General features: G+C 37.0%; 4 protein-coding genes across 4 annotated transcripts; 3 read left to right on the forward strand and 1 right to left on the reverse strand.

Annotated features, from left to right (window-relative positions):
- Positions 1-5,243: 5,243 nt before the first annotated feature.
- Positions 5,244-10,892, forward strand: Cbr-pat-2 (the record flags this gene model as incomplete). The annotated part of the gene is made up of 11 exons (XM_045244328.1): positions 5,244-5,422; positions 5,487-5,724; positions 5,774-5,897; positions 5,943-6,354; positions 6,416-6,645; positions 6,710-7,185; positions 7,582-7,718; positions 8,029-8,223; positions 8,626-9,331; positions 9,378-10,208; positions 10,746-10,892. 11 exons carry the CDS (start codon positions 5,244-5,246, stop codon positions 10,890-10,892), a joined length of 3,675 nt encoding a protein of 1,224 aa, XP_045093336.1.
- Positions 10,893-12,116: 1,224 nt separating this feature from the next.
- On the forward strand, positions 12,117-12,682 carry CBG26017 (the record flags this gene model as incomplete). The annotated part of the gene is made up of 2 exons (XM_045244329.1): positions 12,117-12,465; positions 12,579-12,682. The coding sequence occupies 2 exons, from the start codon at positions 12,117-12,119 to the stop codon at positions 12,680-12,682; spliced, it is 453 nt and encodes a 150-aa protein (XP_045098587.1).
- Positions 12,683-13,848: 1,166 nt separating this feature from the next.
- Positions 13,849-14,622, forward strand: Cbr-sdz-1 (the record flags this gene model as incomplete). The annotated part of the gene is made up of 2 exons (XM_002642427.1): positions 13,849-14,336; positions 14,391-14,622. The coding sequence occupies 2 exons, from the start codon at positions 13,849-13,851 to the stop codon at positions 14,620-14,622; spliced, it is 720 nt and encodes a 239-aa protein (XP_002642473.1).
- A 1,386-nt stretch (positions 14,623-16,008) lies between these two features.
- CBG06888 lies at positions 16,009-16,782 on the reverse strand (the record flags this gene model as incomplete). The annotated part of the gene is made up of 2 exons (XM_002642426.1): positions 16,009-16,240; positions 16,295-16,782. 2 exons carry the CDS (start codon positions 16,780-16,782, stop codon positions 16,009-16,011), a joined length of 720 nt encoding a protein of 239 aa, XP_002642472.1.
- Between the last annotated feature and the right edge of the window lie 1,682 nt (positions 16,783-18,464).

Genomic DNA, 18,464 nt, shown 5'->3' on the forward strand with positions numbered 1-18,464 from the left:
GAATTAGAATTTTTTTCATTTTAATTGAACCTTTTCAGGTAAACATCAACAAAAATAGAGCTTCAATTCTGGAGTTGTCAACTGTTTCGTACAAATTCATTTATTAAAAGTACAAATTCATTTTTGTACAAATTCATCTAATCGCTTCAAACCAACCAAACACTGAAGTCAGAGTCGGGACAGTTTTAAGCTGTTCATCGCATTTGGATGAATTTAAAAAAAAAGCTGTCAATTACAAAAATAAAGCTCTGTTTTTGTTTAGTATATCCGAAATTTTTTTTTTGATCCAATAAAATTTATTATGCTTTTTAAAAACTTAAAATTGACCATGTCTAACCAAAATCCCGTGTTAAATATTTCGCAAATATTTCAGGATCTCCAAATTTTTAGTGTGCCTAGATAGACATTTTTACAAACCCACGTGGCTTAAAAACCGCCAAAAGATTCCCTAGGTCGGAAAACATCAAACACCGCAATATCCGTATCTTTCTTTTTGAATTGGGGGTCTTCTCTCATTTTTACACCTCGTATGTAGGATCCGAAGAATTTTCATGGGAACATAGAAAAAAATTTATAAAAATCGAAGAGAAAATTCGGGAAACTTTCCGAGGTCAACTTATAATTCCGAATACCACTCAGCTCAGAAAGTTTAGAAAGATGGATCTCATCTACAGAGAATGTATTCAAGACTCAATTTTTAGAATGGTTATGAACAAGTTCCATTAGCAGGGGACAATTTTTCCAGGTCTGCCATGGTATTGAGAAAGAAAAGTTTCAGAACATCTCATAAAAAAGGAAGGAAAACGATTTGGGTCTGAAGAAAAATACAAATCAAACAGTCCAATCAAATTTCCAACTCTTCTGAAAATTACCCCAATCTCTAAACCAAAACAAATAGAATCCTAGATTTTAGAAGGATCAATATCAAAAATCATAGCAACAGCAAAAAGTAGTGTATAGAAGAGGAAAAGGGATAAAGTGCTCTACGGGGGAGTTTGGCAGGAAGAAGGCAACCCGCGGGAGCAGAAGAAGCAGCAGCTGTCTTCTACTTCTTCTGGTTTACATCGGATGGCAGGATCCCTTCTCTCTGCATTGCTACACACTGTGTTTATTCTCTCTCTTCTTTCCTGCTCTCAGATCATTTCGATGACCGCGTCTCTCTTCTTCAAACTGCCAGACGCCTACGTTCCATACCCTCTCTACACGATCAGTTGAAGAAAAAGAGATAGGGCTGAGGTGGGATTAGTTGTGATGGGGATCAAGAGGAGATTTCGAAATAGGTTGGGAATATCACTTTTTTGTTAGAAACAGAATTTTAAGAAGGGAAGGATCGATCGTGGACAAATACCATCTCCAAGTGAAAAGTAAGGGGTGCCCTTCTTTTACAGGTTTTACGGTATTTTGGAAAAAATGTCGTCTTGAAAAAACCCGTTTACTTGAATTAGATTTTTGGAAATATAAAAAAAATTGCCAGTTTGAAAATACTTTCAAGTTTTGGCCTAATTTTACATGAACCTTCAAGAAAATGGTTTTAAGGAATATCGAATCATGAGATTTTTCGTTTTCCAAGGGTTACCAATTTCAAAAAAAGAATTTTCGAAAATTCCAGAAATCGTTCCGTTTAGATTTTTCAAAGTTAAATACTTTCTAACTCGCAAAACTCCAGGCTTCCCGTGAACACTATAATAGAATGGCTCTTTAAACCGTCTCCTTCTTATATCTGAAAATAAAATGAACATCGAAAATCTTTTGATAATTAGAAAGAACTCCAAAACGACATTTTCTCAAAATACCATCTACTCTAATGAAGTGTAGCACAAAAGTTTGTACCACCGTAAAATTTGAGTAAAGCGTTGTACTGGTCTGAAATTTTGGTCGCAAAAATTGAAATATTTCATTAGTAAACTTGCCGAGTTTCAAGCTATTTGATCAGCTTTGAGTTGAATTATCGCTTGTCAAAGTTGCTTCATCTCATGAAAATCACAAGAAACTTTACGCCGTTCATCTTTGGGCAATGATAACAATACCTAGACATGAGGAATAGCTTTGAAAATTTCCGTAGCTTTGAATCAGAAGTAAAACTATATTTCCACCAATTTTCGTGCTTCCAAGATATTCATTTCTAATGATGTTTTTATCAGTTCGGGTAATTGTGCGCCACCTTGCAGAAAACACCCTAACTTTAAGCCAATTTTTCTTGATTCAAGTATAAGATATTCGAAAGTTGTCAATTGATATAGCATTGTTGATGTTTTGATAAACATGTTATCAGTTGACAACTTTTTGATATCTTTTATAGGAATCGAGATAAATTGGATTAAAGTTGAGGAAGCTTATCTTCGAGGTTTCGCGGTAATTTTGACGCAGTCAAGGTTAGCTGCCTTGCAAATTTACAAATTCCAATCTATACCTGAACAAAAATGTGTTTATTCTCTTTTGTTTTTTCTTCTTCACATATTTCTTCTTTTTCTGCTTCTTCCCACATTTTTTGTTCCTCCCAGCTTTCTTCGCTCGAATGCATCATCGAGAATTCAAACCCTTTTCTCCATTCTTCTTCCACAAAAATTGAGCCCCTCCAAGAGCACCTGCACCACCTGCTATTGAGAAGAATAAGGGGTCCCCCCATATTTCATTTTCTGATTCATTGCATTTTAGTGTTCGGTTTATATGGGGGAGGGGTTTCGGGAATGGGTGGTTGTTGGGTGTTAAACACCTAGGAATACTAATTAGGGTAATAATGACAAGAGGAGAAAGATAATAAAAGTTTACAGAATTTAGTTTTTGAATCAGTAACCTGGATACTAAGAATTCAAGTTTTCTTAGTTTCAGATTATTTGACTTTTCACTCGGTATTTTTTTTCATTCTATTAGCTGGGTAATTTTGAGCCAATTAATCTAGGTTCTTTTGAAAAATATCAAAATGTGGTCCATTTATGAAATGTTTATCATAATATCACCAATAGTTTATCAGTTAACCACTTTTTAATATCTTTAACAGGAAACGAGATAACTTGCCTCAAAGTTGACGGTAAGATGGACATTCTGTAGAACAGGAACAACATTTCTGGAACACTGAGTTTTATTATTTTAAAGATTCAACCAGAACCACTTTGAAATTCATTTTTCAGAATGAAAATTTTTAATTTTTTGAAATTCTTCAATTTCGATGGCTCTGGGCCATTTTTTACTATTTGACAGGGATACTGTAAAAATCGAAGTCTATGTTTTTACAAACTCTTTCTCTTTTTTTCCATTCTATCAAATTTTTTCTTCCGTTTCTCAAAACATAGTTTCTGTGCTATGTTTCTAAAAATAAAACAAAAATGTTACAGTTTTTTAAGCCACACTTTTTTGTTATTTAAAAAACTAGCAAACTTTTAAATTCAATAGCAGAATTTCCTCGTTTTATTCTAACCACTCAATTAACTCATCCCCCCTAACCTCTCAATTTATCACTTTCTGTCCTTCCCTATGTTCTCTTTTCTACCCGATTCTTTTCAAAACATGACCTTTTTGTGTTATACAGACTCACTCAGTCAACCATATCTTTTTGACTGGGGGGGGGGGGGTGACAATTAGTTTTCGAACATTTTCATTGCCCTCCCCTCACATCCAAAAAGGGCATTCCCATCTTCATTTCACAACCCAACCGAACTCATTCTTGATTCATACTCTCTTTCTTTTTGTCTGCGTCTCTCTTGCTCACACACTCTCTCATTCATCCATAAGGCAGATGTTTGATGATAACTATCCGGAAGAACTATGTGGTCCGAAACGCGTTTCATAGTTTTCGAGTCATTCAGTTGAGAATCGTTTTTGAAATTCATGGGAATGTGGTGGAATTTTCATGACCTCGAAAGTTGAAAGTTTGGGATTTCATTCTAAGTTTTGAAATGTTTTCAGCAAGAACACGGTAGTAAGAAGCTTCAGATGACCTAGGAAATTCCAAAATATGGTTTCTAGACCACTCGAGAGCCATATTTTCGGCTAGATAATTCTTGGGACATTTAAAATGTTTGAAATGTCAACTTAGGATTTTTATGAGTGTCATGGATGTTCAAAATGTTTTTGTACCTTTTTCTAAATTTGAAATTCTTCATAAATCTCTCCTCCCTAACGTTCCACACTCTTTTTTGCTTCAATTCAATTTTCATGGCTCTTTCCGCCCCCACCCTATCAATCTCCTTCTTCTTTCCCCTCACTTTGTCTTCTGACCACATGCCACGTGTCACCGGTCATTCTCCTAATTTTTGGCTCTTTTCGATCCATTTCCGTTCGCTCTCCTCCTCCTTCTTCTACTTCTTCCTCTTCTTCTTCTTGTCCGAATTGAGTGTTAAATTGTTGTAATCCATGACTCAAATATACTCTTTTCCCCCGTCTTCCGACCCTCTGTTCCTTCTCAATTATAAATGACTTCTTCTTCTTTTTCTTGTGTTGGTCTTGGAGACATTCTGAAGATAGATACCCTTTTTCTTGTTGTTTCGCAATCGCGTGTCTATATATTTCATTGGCTTCCGGTTTTTGGAGCAAGTTCTAGAAACTATAGGACTTTGGGCTCTATGGACATTGATGGAGGAACAATTCACGAATTTCATGAATTAGAATTTTTTTCATTTTAATTGAACCTTTTCAGGTAAACATCAACAAAAATAGAGCTTCAATTCTGGAGTTGTCAACTGTTTCGTACAAATTCATCTATTAAAAGTACAAATTCATTTTTGTACAAATTCATCTAATCGCTTCAAACCAACCAAACACTGAAGTCAGAGTCGGGACAGTTTTAAGCTGTTCATCGCATTTGGATGAATTTAAAAAAAAAGCTGTCAATTACAAAAATAAAGCTCTGTTTTTGTTTAGTATATCCGAAATTTTTTTTTTGATCCAATAAAATTTATTATACTTTTTAAAAACTTAAAATTGACCATGTCTAACCAAAAACAGCGTATTTGCTCAGTCTATGCATGCGCTTTGAGCTCAATTATCTCGATTCTTGTAAAAGATATCAAAATTTTGTCAACTGATAGAATATTGGTGATTTTATGATAAACATTTTATCAGTTAAAATTCTTTGATATCTTTTAAAGGAACCAGGATAATTGAGCTCAAAGAGCACGTACATGGTAGGCTTCTATTAGATTAGATAGGATTTGAAAAATTCTAAGCATTACAATCCATTTTTTTCTTTAAAACTTGCCACTTGTAAAAAATCTGAAATCTTTCAATATGTCTATAATTTTCAGTAGATGCGAGAGGGTAGTTTTCCACGGCGGACGCGGCTTTTATGCCTACTGGCCGCCGTTGTTCTCATTTCAACGGTCACTTCATTCAACATCGACACAAAAAATGTGGTCCTTCATCATATGGCCAATAATTATTTCGGATACTCGCTGGACTTTTATAATGAGCAGAAAGGAATGCCAGTGTTAGTTTTTTCAGGCTACCGTTCCCAAAATTTCTTATCTTTAAACCATTCTTCACAATTCTAGACTTGTCGTCGGTGCTCCAGAAGCCGAAACAACGAACCCGAATCTCTCTGGAATCCGTCGCCCTGGAGCCGTCTACGCCTGTTCTGTGAATCGACCGACTTGTCGTGAAGTCCACGTGGACAAGATGAAGGGGAACTTGAAAAAGTTGAACGGATCCCATCTGGTACCTATCGAGGATAAGGCTTATCAATTTTTTGGAGCCACTGTTAAGTCCAATGATAAGCATGATAAGTTGTTGGCGAGTCTGATTACCAAGAGTTTTTAATATCAAATTTGATTTCTTTCAGATGTGTGCTCCAAAATACAAATACTTCTACTCGAAATTCGAAGTAATCGAGCCAGTTGGAACATGCTTCTACGCTGAAAATGGATTTGAGAAGACTGAAGAGTTCTCGTCCTGCAAACAAGAACGTGAGAGTTTTCTTTGCCTTTGAAAATCAATAGAATATTTTTCAGCCGCTCGCCACGGTCGCCATCGTCTGGGATACGGTCAATGCGGATTCTCTGGTGCCATTCCAGGAAAGAAAAACCAAGATCGTGTGTTCCTCGGAGCTCCAGGAGTCTGGTATTGGCAAGGAGCGATTTTCTCACAAAATACCAAAAATCAAACTGACCGCCCGAATACCGAGTACGGTAGTAAGGAATACGATCATGACATGATGGGATACGCAACTGCGACCGGAGATTTCGATGGAGACGGTATTGATGATATTGTTGCTGGTGTTCCACGTGGAAACGATCTTCATGGAAAGCTGGTTCTTTACACATCCAAGCTGAAGATGATGATCAATTTGACGGATGAGGTGTCGACACAGCATGGACAATACTGTGGTGGAGCATTGGCAGTTGCTGATGTTAATAAAGATGGGTAGGTTGTCAGAGGACTAGGATCCAAAAAACAATACGATATATCAAATTTAACTTTCCAGCCGCGACGATATCATCATGGGATGCCCATTCTACACTGACTACGGTAGTGTGAAGGATGCAAAGACCCAAGAAAGAAAACCACAATACGACGTTGGAAAAGTGATCGTATTCCTTCAAACTGCTCCAGGAGTCTTTGGAAAACAATTGGCTGTTGTTGGAGACGATCAATGGGGACGATTCGGACACTCGCTGGCAGCAGCTGGGGATTTGAACTTGGATGGGTACAATGGTAAGTTTTGGAAAGTCTTTTGACGAAAATCAAATTTTGAAAAGTCTGAAAATCAAGTTTTTAGATGTGATCGTTGGTGCTCCTTACGCTGGAAAGAACAAACAAGGAGCTGTCTATGTGATCCATGGATCCAAAGATGGTGTTCGTGAGAAGCCAACCCAAAAGATCGAAGCCTCTCAAATCGGACATGGAACCGCCCGCGCATTTGGATTCGCAGTTGCCGGAGGAGTTGATGTCGATGGGAATGGAATGCCAGACATCGCAGTTGGAGCATGGAAGTCTGGAAATGCAGCAGTTCTTCTTACGAAACCAGTGGTTACTGTAACTGGAGCCACTGAGCCAGAATCTGCTTTGATTAATGTGGAAGAGAAGAATTGCGATGTGGATGGAAAATTAGGAAAACAAGCATGCAGGCATATTAACACATGTTTCAAATACGAAGGAAAAGGAGATACTCCAAATGATTTGGAATTTGATTTGAGATTCAATTTGGATGATCACTCGCCAGAACCAAGAGCTTACTTCTTGCAAAAGGATGTGGTGGGTTTTTCTATTTTTTGACTGCCGTAAAACACAGTCAAGTTTGAGCTGAATTATCTCAATTCCCATGCAAGATATCGAAAATATGCCTGATAAAATGTTTGTGACATTTTAAAAAAAATTATCAGTTGACTACTTTTTGATATCTTCAACAGGGACCAAGAAAAATTGGCTCAAAGTTGAAAGTTACTGTAATCCCTCTATTGGAAGGCCTTGTACTTTGAGCTCAATTATCTCAATTTCTATACAAGATATCAGAAATGTGTCAACTGATAAAATGTTTGTGATATTATGATAAACAATTTATTAATTGACAACCATACCTTTGAAAAGAGCCGAGATGAATAAGCTCAAAGTTGAAAGTTAGCTTCAATTGGCTAAAACACGAATTTTCAGAAATCTGACCGTAGCATCAAAGTAGCATCTGGATCCAAGACCCGGGACCATCCATCATCAATTGAACAACGTGTTCGTTTGGAGAAAGGAAGACAAAAGTGCTTCAGACATAGATTCTTTGCCTCGTCCACCATGAAGTGAGTCTTTTTCTGGAAAGTTCTTCAAACCTTTCGAATTGAACCAATGTACGAATGATTGGAGCTCCATAAATTTCGAGGAAAAATAATACAGAAGAAAAGTGGGCGGAGCCTAAAAAGTGGGCGTAGCTGCACAATGTTTCACTGCACGGCTTTTCTCATGACCAAATTTAAATGTGCGAAAAAACTATGCGCGAATTTAGGCTCCGCCCACTTTCCACTGAAACATTGTCTCTCTGAATGTGAGGGGTCTCCATAATTACGTAGTTACTCAGCATATTCGCTCCGTCAACAATCTTTTGTTTTCCAGAGACAAGCTTTCTCCAATTCACTGGTCCGTCAACTACACCTACGTGGAATCGAAATCCGGAAAACTTCGTGGAGATAAATTGGAGCCAGCAATCGATACAACTGTTCCACTTTCCTTCCAAAACAAGATCAACATTGCCAATAACTGTGGAAAAGATGATCTTTGCGTTCCGGATCTTAAAGTTACAGCTGTTGCGTAAGTCATTTTTTGAAGTCTCCTCTTTTTGAGACCAATTATCTCGGTTCTTATGAAAGATATCAAAACTTTATCAACTAATAAAAACAATTTATCAGTTTACAAACTTTTGATTTATCGCACAGAAATTAAGATAATTGAGCTCAAAGTATCATATTTGCTCTAATTGAATCTCAACCAAACCGTCGACATTGAGCTAAATTATATTGGTTCTTATGAGGTTTATCAAAAATTTTGCAATTGATAAATTATTTATCTTGACATCAGCAATATTTTAACAGTTCTCAAGTTTTTGATATCTTCTGAAGATACCGAGATAATTGAACTCAAAGTGAGCTGTAGGATGGTTGAAAAAAAAATCTTTCCTGATCTTTTAATTTGAACAACCTAAAAATATTTCAGTGATCGCGAAAAGTTCCTTCTCGGAACTCAAGATAACACAATGCTAATCAACGTAACTGTCCAAAACGGAGGAGAAGATTCCTACGAAACCAAATTGTACTTTGACGTTCCCCAAGGATTCGAATACGGAGGAATCGAGAGTGTTGGTGCGGACGGATCCGCTCCAGCGTGCTCCCCAACTTCCGATGAGCCCGATTCCGATGGAAAATGGACATTTGCTTGTGACCTAGGAAATCCTCTTCCGGCTAACAAAGTTGTCAGTAGTGTTGTTCGAGTGACAGCGTCATCTGATAAACCACCATTGGCTCCAATCAGTATCAATGCTCATGTCAACTCTAGCAACGACGAAGAAGCTCATACGATTGCTGATAACAAGGTCACCTTCACCATCCCAGTTGATTTCAAGAATCAATTGAGTTTGAATGGACGTTCCAACCCAGAACAAGTCGATTTCTCAATGACCAACAAGACGAGATCAGATGTATTCGATGATAATGAAATCGGTCCAGTTGTCTCTCATCTTTATCAAATCTCCAACCGCGGTCCATCTGAAATTGACGCAGCCACTTTGGACATCTTCTGGCCATCGTTCTCCACAGAAGGAGGACATCTTCTTTATATTATCACGGAGCCAGTTGTGAATCCACCGAATAAGGGAAGATGTAGAGTCAAGCAGTTGCAGAATGTGAATCCACTGAATTTGAGGGTGAGTCGTCTTTTTGGATTTTTTTTAATCAAATAGAAAATTAAAGATAACCAATGAGCACGTTCCAACTGAGCCACCAGTTGCAAAGACTCCAAATGAGTACTCGAGAGAAGAAGACGACGAGTCTTATGAAGACGAAACGACGACACAATCTCAAACTCATCATCAAACGCGAACAGAACATACCCAACACCATCAAGGACCAGTTCATGTTTATGAAAGAGATGAGGACAAGATCCGACAGAATACTGGAAACTGGCAATACGTGGAGGATAAGAAGAAGAAGGGAGACTACGAATACATTCCAGATGACCAGGAATACGATGGAGACGATTTTGAAGATGATGATGAAGATTTTGATAGAGCTGGAAGTAAGAGAGTGAAGAGAGCTCCAGTGCCAAAAAAGAAGAAGAAGGAGGGATCGAGAAGTGGAGAGCCAAGATCCGATAAGGCCAGATTCTCAGATCTTCGTGAAGCTGTGAAGCTTTCCAAAGAAGCTGGAGGTGTTGTTGATTATAAGGGACCTCTATCCAGAGCATCAGTTGATTGTAATGGATTGAGATGTACTCATATCGAATGTGACATTTATGATTTGAAGGAAGACGAGTTCGTTTTGGTGGAGATCTTTTCTAGATTATACACGAATACGTTGGTCGATGAGAGGAATCCAGGAGGTGACATCTCGTCTCTTGCACTGGCCCGTGTCACATCTACCAAGTACAATTGGCCACATAAACCAACACTGATCACTGCGGTTTCGACGAATATGAATGCGATCGCTTCTGAAGAGGGACGAGATCTTCCGTGGTGGTTGTATCTTTTGGCTATTCTTATTGGATTGGCCATTTTGATTCTGCTCATTTTGTTGCTCTGGAGGGTGAGTGTTTTCATTGGATAATTTTCAAAAAGCTGAAAAATCCGAAAAAAAGTATCAACTCAAAAACTTTGAAATATCAAAAAATTTCAAATTTTCAGAAATATAATTCTGAAGAATTTAAAAAAAAGGAAAAAAATATGCAAAATTTCAAGAATGTCTTTTTAATGATATGGGGTAATTCGAAAAAGTAAAAAACTTTTGGACTTAAAATCAAATATCTTAGGGCTTTTATCTGTCGAGAATAATACCATAAACCTGTAATAGAAGGGCACCCGTAATATTTAATTTTGAGTCAATTTATCTCGATTCCTGTGAAAAATATCAACAAGTTATCAACTGATAAAATGTTTATCATAATATCAGAAGTGTTTCATCAGTTGACATACTTTTAATATCTCGCATAGGAGTCGAGATAATCTAGCTGAAACGTGGAAGGTACTTGAAACAAAATAGATTTTCTAGAAAAAGTTTTCTCGAGTAAAACAATTTGAAACTAATTTACAAAAGTTCATCTAAAAAACCAAATCATTATTCCAGTGTGGTTTCTTCAAACGCAACCGTCCTCCAACCGAACACGCCGAGCTCCGTGCCGAAAAGCAACCAGCTGCTCACTACGCCGACACTCAATCCCGTTATGCTCCACAAGACCAATACAGCCAAGGACGTCACGGACAAATGCTCTAGACCATTTATGCTCTATCGTACACTTTTGAAAGAGCGCGTTTGCTCAGTAATACCCATAATAATTTCAAATCAAAAGCCTATTCGTTCACATCTGCGGGTGTTTTTCTCCTCTTTTCTTATCATTTCTGAAACAATAGTCTCTCTGAATTTCATGTTTCTCTTTCCCTCACCATCACATCGTGCCTTGCCCATTTCTTTTTTTTTCTTATTCGGAATCTCCCACAAATTTGGTGCTTTATTCGTTTTATGTTTATATTTTTCTGTATGTTATTTCTAGTCTGATCAATTTTTTCTGGAAATTTTTATTTTAATAAATTGAAAAATTGAAAAACTTTTATTTTTTAACATATTGGTGTAAAAAGTTTTGAGATTCGCTCCTAAAATCAAAAAGATCAAATACCATAAAACCTGTAATAGAAGAGCTCCTAACTTTAAAATTTGATTTCATTTTTTCTCGGTTCTTGTTAAAGATATCAAGAAATAGTCAACGGATAAAATAGTTATCATAATATCAGCAATATTTTATCTGTTGGCAAGTTTTTTGTGAATTTCACAGGAATCAATATAATGGTGCTCAAAGTTGATGGTTTGGGTGAGCGAGGAAAGACAGCTTTGGCTTGAAAAAATTCGTGTAAATCTCCTGGCATGAAAATGATAGTAATATTTAAGAAACAATTATTGCAAAACCTCTAATAGAAGAGCATAAACTTCTATCCACCCTCTGTAAATCCTCAGGATCCATCAAAAAGTTCAAAGCGTTCAATCACCCAGCAAACTACTCTGCTCTTTTTTCATTCAATTTGTTTGGATTCTGAAAAAGTGTAACATACGGATAAAAGAGCAGAGTGAGATGAGAGAGTGGAGTTTACACTAGAGGATGCTGGAGGTCATGATGAGATGAGAGAACGTTGAAAAAGAAGAAGAGAGTTATATTTCATACTCTTGATTCCATTCATTTGCAACTAATAGTGTCACCTTTGCAGTTCATTTTTTTCGGAGTAGGTTCAATTTTTTTTGAAGTCGCAATCCAGCAATTAACGCTTATTTTTCAGTAATATGTACCCTCAACAATACGGCATACAGTTGTGTACATGCCAATTCTATGCGCATCCGCATCAACGTACTAATCAATGTCTTGAAATGTATGTGATCAGTACTGGTATGCAGAACACAGCTGGTCCGTTTTGGCATGATCAAATTCTGCAATCAATTATAAATCTTCGGATGCCCGATGCTCATTATGAATCTCATGAGCCATACATTAATGAGCCTCCATTTGAAGAGCATCTGGAACCAATTGAGACACCCAGTATGCGATCGAATAGTACAGATGGGTACGTTGACTTTCCAACTATGGAGTCAAGCATTCAAGAGGATGAGGAATCACCAGTAACACGCATGAGACATACTGTAAATCAATTGAAAATCGAGAACAAAGCCTTGGAACAAGAACTGGCTCATGTGAAAGAGCTTTTGAAGCAGAAGGATGCCCTTCTGAAGACAAGAAATCCGTCGTCGTGTCCAGTTTGTTTCTTGCAGTTTAATAAGGATGATTGCAAAGAAGCAACCGTTGGTGAGTGGAATTTTTAAAGTTTTTTTAAATATTGAAAAGCTTTAGATCATTCGGCTATTTATTTTTTGAGCTAACTAAATACGGCTGATGAAATATACAAATATATTTTTCAGTCCCTTGTGGCCATGTTATCTGTTTCGAATGTGGACGAAAAGTCAAAAGCTGCCCGACTTGCCGTTCCAAACCCGTGAAAGTCATCAGAATCTTCCGATCATAAAGACGACAAATCTTTAACCAAACTTTCCTTTTATTTTCTTATTTAATTTTAAATAGCCTGTTTTTTATTCCTCTTCTATCAGTCTTTATCCTTTATCAATACGTTTGTGTCATTATTGAAATCTATGATTTGGTGAATAAATCTGAAATTCGTATGATGACAAGACTTCAAGAGATCTCCCGTCTTTCTGAGTTTAATTGTCCATTAGAAATTGACGATTTTTTCCATTAGAAGGTGCGAAAAAGAGAAACTATCAATAACCAATTTCAGAAAAAAACAATTTCAAATTAATTTTGTGGGCTTCATAAAAGAAAACTAAAAAACCAATCAGTCAAGTTGGTACTAATTAAAAAGGGGACAGGGGAAATGATAACCCATTGGCTCCGGACCGATGTAGAATAGGGAAACAGAGGGTGCTTATATACTAGCTGCTTCCCTAGCAACCGACATATTTTTTTCAACCGACATATTCATTTTCCCAGCCTCTCGTTTCTCTGACTCCCCCTAGAGAAACGCAGTGAAAGCAGATATTGGGAAATTCGCCGTAAACGTCGGCCGCTTGGAAACTGGCTGGTATATAAACCCCCTTTGGTCGCCTTATTTCTGTCGGTCCGGAATCAGTGGGTTATCTGGAACCCCCCCCCCCCCCCCCACTGGTGCTAACTTGACCGTTGGTTTTGGATTTTCGAAGTAAGAGAATTAAATTTCTGTTTGTGTGTGTCTGTATTGCCTAGTTAGTTCAGAAAGTTCCAGTTTTCTTTTTTTCAGATATCTCTCCCAAATTTCTAAATCTCGGCTGAAGAGCTAAAAAGTGAAAAAAGGGCTTCAACTGTCCGCATTCTCAAAAACTTTGAATTTCTTGTATTTCAGCACCCGTATTACTGTACCCCTAGTTACTTTCTCTTTACTTACAGTATACAGAATACTACAAAAATATTATAAAACATTTTATATTACTCTTTGTGTACAGTATTCCAGTATACTGTATCTCTTAAGATCCCACCTAAAAATGATGACTAACTCGGGTATACTTTCCAAATGACAATAAAAAAGATGACAATTATCATGTTATGACAATTTGGAGCTCTTAGAAAGTGGGCGGAGCTTAGAAATGGGTATATAAGGAGAGAAGAGGTCCCTAGAAAGTACCCATTCATATTATCAGTATGCAATTCTCGATTGTTTACTTCCTTGTGTTTCTTATTCCATCTACTCAATCCACCGGATTTCTATCTCTCAAATTGACATCTGATCATGATTGTCTCGTTCATCTGGAGATTCAATCAATGGAATATTCTGAAACTGTACGTCTTTTAGCATATGAAACGAAATCATTGGAAATATTTACACCAGAAATCACCAATCAACTTTCTATTCATTTTCAAATTCTCCATCATTTCTCTGGAGTATCACTTTCCGATGTCTCTTCTCAGCTATTCAAATTGGATAACAATGGCATTTGGGAGCCACGTGTCATTGATTCGGATCAAGTGATTCTATCGATTCAATCCAATTTCCACTGTCAAAAAGGATTCTATGGACCAATTTGTGAACGTCGTTCGAGAAGCACTTCTACTATTAAAACAACGACTTCTATTCCAACTGCCACGTCATCACCATTTCATCTTCCAATCAGTGAGGTCCAAATTAATAAGTAAGTTTTCAATTTCTTCTTCTTTAATCCAAATCTATAACAAATATTTTTCAGCCTAATCATCTATGCAGTTCTATCATCAGTGGTCCTTCTTCTAATCATTGCCAACTGTTTCCTGTGTTTCTGTCGTCCTAAACCATCCAAATACATTGATTACACATTCCAAAACGTCTTCCCAATGGATGAATTCTTCCCAATGGAGAAAACCATCGGATCACCCGATACGGAATATTTTGACTCTTCCAGTAGATATTACTCAACAATCACTCTTCAATCAAGAGTCTAATCTTATATCTTTTTAATTTTTTTAAATAATAATTTCAAATGATTCCTAATAAATTATCATTACTAACTAGTCAATAAAGATGTAACCAATTTAAAAATGTATATTTTTGACAATCAGCTTCACAACTCAAACAAATCAGATTCTTTATTCCCAACCAAAAAAAATTTCAAGTCAAGCTAGTGCCAATCGGTTTTCTTGAGGGGGTTTATATAGGAGACACTTTCGAAGCGACCGACATTTTACTGCTGAAATATTTCACAATGTGTGTGCAATGAGGAAGAGAGACACAGAGAAACCAGTTATGAAATATTTCAGCAGTAAAATGTCGGTTGCCTGGAAAGTGTTTAGTATATAAACACCCAGAAAAATGAGTTCGTTGAAGAGGAAATCACCCCATCAGTTTTGGATGCAACCTGAGATACGGTAGATCCAGAAATCGTGACAAAAAATACAACCGGGGAGACGGTAGACAAGATTGATAAAGCGCGATCCGTAGAAATATTTTCAAAGTTGAGTTTTTCTAAAAAGGAAAAACAATCGTCATTTAAGTTGGTGCCAAAGGGTGACAGAGAAACGGTAACTCACTGGCTTAAACTTGGAAATCTGGATAAATAAATAAAGACACTGTAAACAGCTGAAAATTGAAATTGAAGCTTTGGAAATTCCAAAGAATATTCGAAAAAAACTTTTTCCCGGCAAAAGTAGAATCAAAATTAAAGCTATCCTATTTATCTTATCGAAGCTATTTTTGACTCCTTTCGGAATGATTTTAGGTCCGTTCAGACGGATTTTTTGCAGTTTCAATCCGGTTCAGATAGGGAATTCCAGATTTTTCAGAAAATGTATGAAAAAAACTCATTTTTGTTCACTATTTCCAAAAAGAAATTACAAAACTCAACGGTCAAATGGGTGCCAATGGGAGGGGTTCAGAAATTGATAACCCATCAACGCCGGACCGGACACCGAAAGAACTCATTTTTCAGAGTGTTTATATACTAAACACTCTCCATGCAGCCGACATTTTTTAATGCTGAAATATTTCATAACTGGTTTCTCTTTTCCTTTCGTTTGGCAAACAAATTGTGAAATTTGTCATGAAATGTCGGTCGCTTCGAAAGTGTCTCCTATATAAACCCCTTCGATTCTTTCATTCCCCATCGGTACGGAGTCAATGGGTTATTATATTGAAAAACCCTCCCATTGGCACTAACTTGACTTGAAATTTTTTTTGGTTGGGAATAAAGAATCTGATTTGTTTGAGTTGTGAAGCTGATTGTCAAAAATATACATTTTTAAATTGGTTACATCTTTATTGACTAGTTAGTAATGATAATTTATTAGGAATCATTTGAAATTATTATTTAAAAAAATTAAAAAGATATAAGATTAGACTCTTGATTGAAGAGTGATTGTTGAGTAATATCTACTGGAAGAGTCAAAATATTCCGTATCGGGTGATCCGATGGTTTTCTCCATTGGGAAGAATTCATCCATTGGGAAGACGTTTTGGAATGTGTAATCAATGTATTTGGATGGTTTAGGACGACAGAAACACAGGAAACAGTTGGCAATGATTAGAAGAAGGACCACTGATGATAGAACTGCATAGATGATTAGGCTGAAAAATATTTATTATAGATTTGGATTAAAGAAGAAGAAATTGAAAACTTACTTATTAATTTGGACCTCACTGATTGGAAGATGAAATGGTGATGACGTGGCAGTTGGAATAGAAGTCGTTGTTTTAATAGTAGAAGTGCTTCTCGAACGACGTTCACAAATTGGTCCATAGAATCCTTTTTGACAGTGGAAATTGGATTGAATCGATAGAATCACTTGATTCGAATCAATGACACGTGGCTCCCAAATGCCATTGTTATCCAATTTGAATAGCTGAGAAGAGACATCGGAAAGTGATACTCCAGAGAAATGATGGAGAATTTGAAAATGAATAGAAAGTTGATTGGTGATTTCTGGTGTAAATATTTCCAATGATTTCGTTTCATATGCTAAAAGACGTACAGTTTCAGAATATTCCATTGATTGAATCTCCAGATGAACGAGACAATCATGATCAGATGTCAATTTGAGAGATAGAAATCCGGTGGATTGAGTAGATGGAATAAGAAACACAAGGAAGTAAACAATCGAGAATTGCATACTGATATAATGAATGGGTACTTTCTAGGGACCTCTACCCATTCCTAAGCTCCGCCCATTTTCTAAGAGCTCCAAATTGTCATCAATATGACAATTATCATCATCTTTTATGGTGCAATATAGGAACTTACTTGAATTAGTCATCATTGTTTCGGTTGGATCTGAAGGGACACGGTATACTGTGGTTTTAGAATAATGAGCAGTATACTGCAATATGAAATCATTTGTAATCATTTTTGTGTTTTTCTGTATACTTTAGGTGCAGACAAAATGACTAGGCGTTGCAACAATGTGGTCCCTGGAAAACAAGAAATTCGAAGCTTTTGAGTATGCGGATAGTTGAAGCCTTTTTTAATTTTTGTAGCTGTTGAGTCGAGATTGAGAAATCAAGGAAAGAAATCTGAAAACAAAGAAAACTTGAATTTTCTGAACTAACTAGACAATACAGACACACAGACATTTCATTCCCTTGCTTCGAATATTCTAAAAAGCAACGGTCAAGTAAGTACTAGAGTGTCGTCTCGCGAGAAATTTCTTGCATGACTTTGCTTTTGTCTCGTCTTGACGGGTCTTGTCTTGTCTTGCATAAATGTTTGTCTTGCCTTGCGTTCGCAAATTCTCGCATTGTCTCGCCTTGCAATTTCTCGTTCTCGCAAATGCTCGCAATTTCTCATTTCACGTGCAAGACTCGCACTTTTTATGCGAGTCTTGCAAGTCTCGCAATTTCTCTCGCATAATACGCCTATTTAGGTAAACATTCGTGAAAAAGTGTTAACGTGAAAAATAACTTCAAAAAATTCCAAATTTATTTTCGAAATTCTAAAATTCAAGAATCTGGAATTCCGGAAACCTGGAAATCAAGAATCCTGAAATTTCAGGATTTTTGATTTTCTGGTTCCCGGATTTCCAAATTTTTGAATTTTCGAATTTTTGTTATCCTGGATTTACTAAGTACCAATGGGGTGGTTGCGAAGGTAACCCATTGATTCCGGACCGACAGAAATAAGGCGACCAAAGGGGGTTTATATACCAGCCACTTTCCAAGCGGCCGACGCTTACTGTGAATTTCACAATTTTTCTGTTTTCTCTGCGTCGCTCCTTCTCATTTCGCCGCAAAACATCGGTCGCTTGGAAAGTGTCTGGTATATAAATCCCCTCCATTCTCTCATTGTCCATGTCGGTCCGGAGTCAATGGGTTATCTCAAGCCCTCCCATTGATACCAAATTTACCGTTAAGGTTTGTTTTTTTTTTTTCAAAAAAAATTCGGGAATGACCTGAATCGAACTGAAACTATTTATTTTGAGTTTTTCTGGCAACTTCTGATCTGAGGTTGGTCTGAATACGACCCGCTATACATCCGGTTATGGGAAAGTTACACAGAACCTGGCCAATATCCTTTCAAAAGCCAACCCTGAAATTGAGGAAGTTCAGGTAGTTTCAGTTCGATTTTTCCCGATTATATTTTTGATGATTCCCGATTATATTTTTTGAAAAAAAATCCAAAACTTAACGGTCAAATAGGTGCCAATGGGAGGGGTTCAGAAATTGATAACCCACTGGCTCCGGACCGACATGGAAAATGAGAGAATGGAGGGGGTTTATATACCAGCCACTTTCCAAGCGGCCGACGTTTACGGCGAATTTCACAATCTCTGTTTTCTCTGCGTCTCTATTTCTCGTT

Source organism: Caenorhabditis briggsae (assembly GCF_000004555.2).
Source record: "Caenorhabditis briggsae complete genome, chrIII, whole genome shotgun sequence".
NCBI classification, from domain to species: Eukaryota; Metazoa; Nematoda; class Chromadorea; order Rhabditida; family Rhabditidae; genus Caenorhabditis; species Caenorhabditis briggsae.